This window comes from Austrofundulus limnaeus, unplaced genomic scaffold (genome assembly GCF_001266775.1).
Source record: "Austrofundulus limnaeus strain Quisiro unplaced genomic scaffold, Austrofundulus_limnaeus-1.0 Scaffold351, whole genome shotgun sequence".
Classification (NCBI taxonomy): Eukaryota; Metazoa; Chordata; class Actinopteri; order Cyprinodontiformes; family Rivulidae; genus Austrofundulus; species Austrofundulus limnaeus.
In genome coordinates, this window is record NW_013952753.1 from 71,436 (window position 1) to 74,408 (window position 2,973).

Consider the following 2,973-nt stretch of genomic DNA (forward strand, 5'->3'; position numbering starts at 1 on the left):
CTACAAAAATTAATTTAAAGTGCAAATTAAAATATAGTTGCATCTGCAACTGTATTTGATAATGTTTTGAACTTTTAAAATATTGCATGACAAACAGAAGCTGTACTTCATATTAGTGACAAACTTTGGCCTTTTTGATGGGTTACCTTCATTTTTGCTTCTACTTTTCATTTAAAATACATTTTCATTCTCGGCAGGTTTCTAAGGTTCTTCTTCTACATATTAAAAAGTTGTTAAACAACTAAGGGGTGCACATCTGCTACTAGTGGTGAGAAAGTGCTTTGCACCTTATTTAAAATCAATGCGGTGCTGCAGCCCTCTGTGGCCCAAAGTTAAAAACTGTTGTTCTTTTGAGGCCTTCAAGGTGGCGCTCCATAGGTTAAGAATCTTTGATTTAAAGCCTTACCTGTTTGAGGCACTTTGTGTTTCCCATCAGAACGAATTTACACACCAGGTTCTGAAGCAGAGGGTGGGAGCTTCTGTCCAGCTGAGTCAGGAAACTCAAGCAAAAACCCTGAGGTTCAGGTGGAATATAAACACATCACAAGAACACAGGTTTGTTTTTATATCCTCGTGGGGACCGTGGATTGACTTTCATTCATTTAATCACTCATCACTCTACACACATGAATTATTTCCTGACAGTTTAAAAATCAGTTTGTTGATTCATGAGGTTTTGTTACTCAAGCAAAAACATTACCACTGTCGCCTTCTCTGATGATCACATGACTTTTACATACAACACCTCTACTATCTCAACGTAACAAGAAACCCATCCCTCCCTGGCTTCTTACCTCATACAGTGATCGCTGCACACTGTGGCAAGGATTTGCAGCTGCATACTTTAAAGCCCTGCACAGAGTCCGAAGACTGTAATGGGGTCTGTGACCAGTTCCATCTGTCAAATGGGCGCCGGCCTCTTTCCGTGCTGCTAGGTAAAAACTAAAACAGAAAACATATTTTTTTAAATAGCCCTGGTGAGTATACAGTTGGGTTTTCCAATCATTATGATTAAACATACGCATATTTATATACAGTATAGTAAAACCCTACGTGTTTGTGTGTGCACGTATTTGTATATACTATATATATATAAAAAACAGATATTTTTGGAAATTGTGCTAACTTGTGCCAAGTATTCTAGACATGTAACATTAAGACAAACTGAATTACAGTCCTGTATTTGTAACGATTCTCTGTATTTATTAAGATAACTGAGTTCTAAATGATAATATTTAAAGGCAAACCTTATGATTCCACTAATAACACTCTTTGGTGGATTCAGGCACTTCAGGTAGTCTGAAACAAGGATCCTCAGATCTCCTTCATTTTCTAGCTCCTGTACATAAAGCTCTGTAAACCTGGAAGGTTAAGAAACACAAACAAATAAATTGACATTAAATATACAGTTTTTGATAAAACTAGCATGACTGGAATAATTATTGCATATTTGTTTATGGCTCTAGTCAATCACGTACTGACAAAACCTTTAGAAATTGTTCTTTTCAACCATAACTGATGTTGACTCAACATTGACTAGATATTGGCATTTCAATCATTACATTTGGACCACAAAACATCAATAACATCTTTTCAACATTGGTCATTTGGCTAGAATTGGATGACTGTTTGATAATTAATTAACCATCAATCATTAACCAAAAATCAACTTTTTTGACCATAATTCAACATTGAATTAACATTTTTTTCTATCTGGGTCTGCTCTAAACTGTGTACTTAAGAGTTTATGGTGAGTGGGGATGGGTAAAAACAAACCCATATGAGCGGGGGTCTCAAAGGTGGGCCCATTGTTCCCCCCCAAAAAGACAGAGTTTTAATCAAACCTTGGTGTTCCTCGGATGAAGGACACAAAGTGAGAAACACTCAGTCTTCTGAGCTTCTCAGGATCCATAAAGGGGTCTCAAAGAATTCTTTTCCTTTGACCACTCAGAGCCAGGCAGTAGTCTAAGTAGAGCAAAGAGGTCTGTAGTTCAATGCCACAGGCATCACACAGACCATTGTTATGGAGTCCCATCACCATTATGTGTTGGTTGAGCAGACTGGTTGACTGCTTCAGCACACTCCAGAGCCAGTGATGACGTTAAGTGTGGCCCTTGAAAAGCTCTAATAGCTGCTTGTCTGTATGAATATTTCTTTCTGTGTACACTGAAGGTCTTTGAGAGATGCCACACATTGGTGGATTGCATATATCTCAGCTTGAGATACAGTTGCAAATGCGTTGGGTATCTGTTCTCTCTCTCACAATGGTTGTGTAAAATCAGCACCCCTGCACCTACTGACCCCTTCAGGACGGATCCATCAGTAAAACAGTAGAAATGATTGGGAGACATGTCCACCATGGAGAAGTTACTCCTTACCAGTGGTGGGCACCAGCCAGCTAAAGCACAAATCCGCTAATTGCGGACCTAAACATTTTATTTGTGCTTTGGCCAACTTCCTAATTTTTATAATTCATAAGTGGATTTGCGCTTTCTAAAATTAAAACGCAGTACCACTAATAACTAATTATCTACCAGTCAACATTATCTTGAACAGTGGAAGGTTTGGCTGTCAATGAATCACAACACGTGATCTATCCAACAGCACCCCTCCCAGATAAGCACACTTATTGTGAAGGTATACATCCTTGCTGACTGTTGCTTTGGGTCACAGTTTTCATTTCCCACAATGCTTTGTGTCTGCTTGCGTAGCAGAAAGGCAATAGAAAAAACAGTTAAAGTTTGTAATCCATACTAAAATTTTGTATGTTTTGATTTATTTTACTTTACAATTGGAGCTCCTTTTTTTTTTTAAAAAAAGTTTAAACGCTGGAGCTTATTACTTGACGTAATTGGTCGAAGCAACGGGGTTGGAGACTCAGAATGATTTAAAGATGTTATGCTGACGGAGACTGACATCTGTTGGTCAACTGTAGCAACTTCATGGAAAACTTTAAAATCCAAGCTCTTATTT

General features: G+C 38.1%; 1 protein-coding gene across 1 annotated transcript in view; it reads right to left on the bottom strand.

Moving 5' to 3' along the window:
- The window catches only part of LOC106527935 (midasin), a gene marked incomplete at its 3' end in the record, with an annotated part of 120,394 nt that overhangs the window by 67,307 nt on the left and 50,114 nt on the right, over positions 1–2,973 (bottom strand). The window contains 3 exon segments of the mRNA XM_014022960.1: positions 407–514; positions 795–942; positions 1,248–1,361. Of these exon segments, the coding sequence (XP_013878414.1) occupies positions 407–514; positions 795–942; positions 1,248–1,361 (370 nt within the window).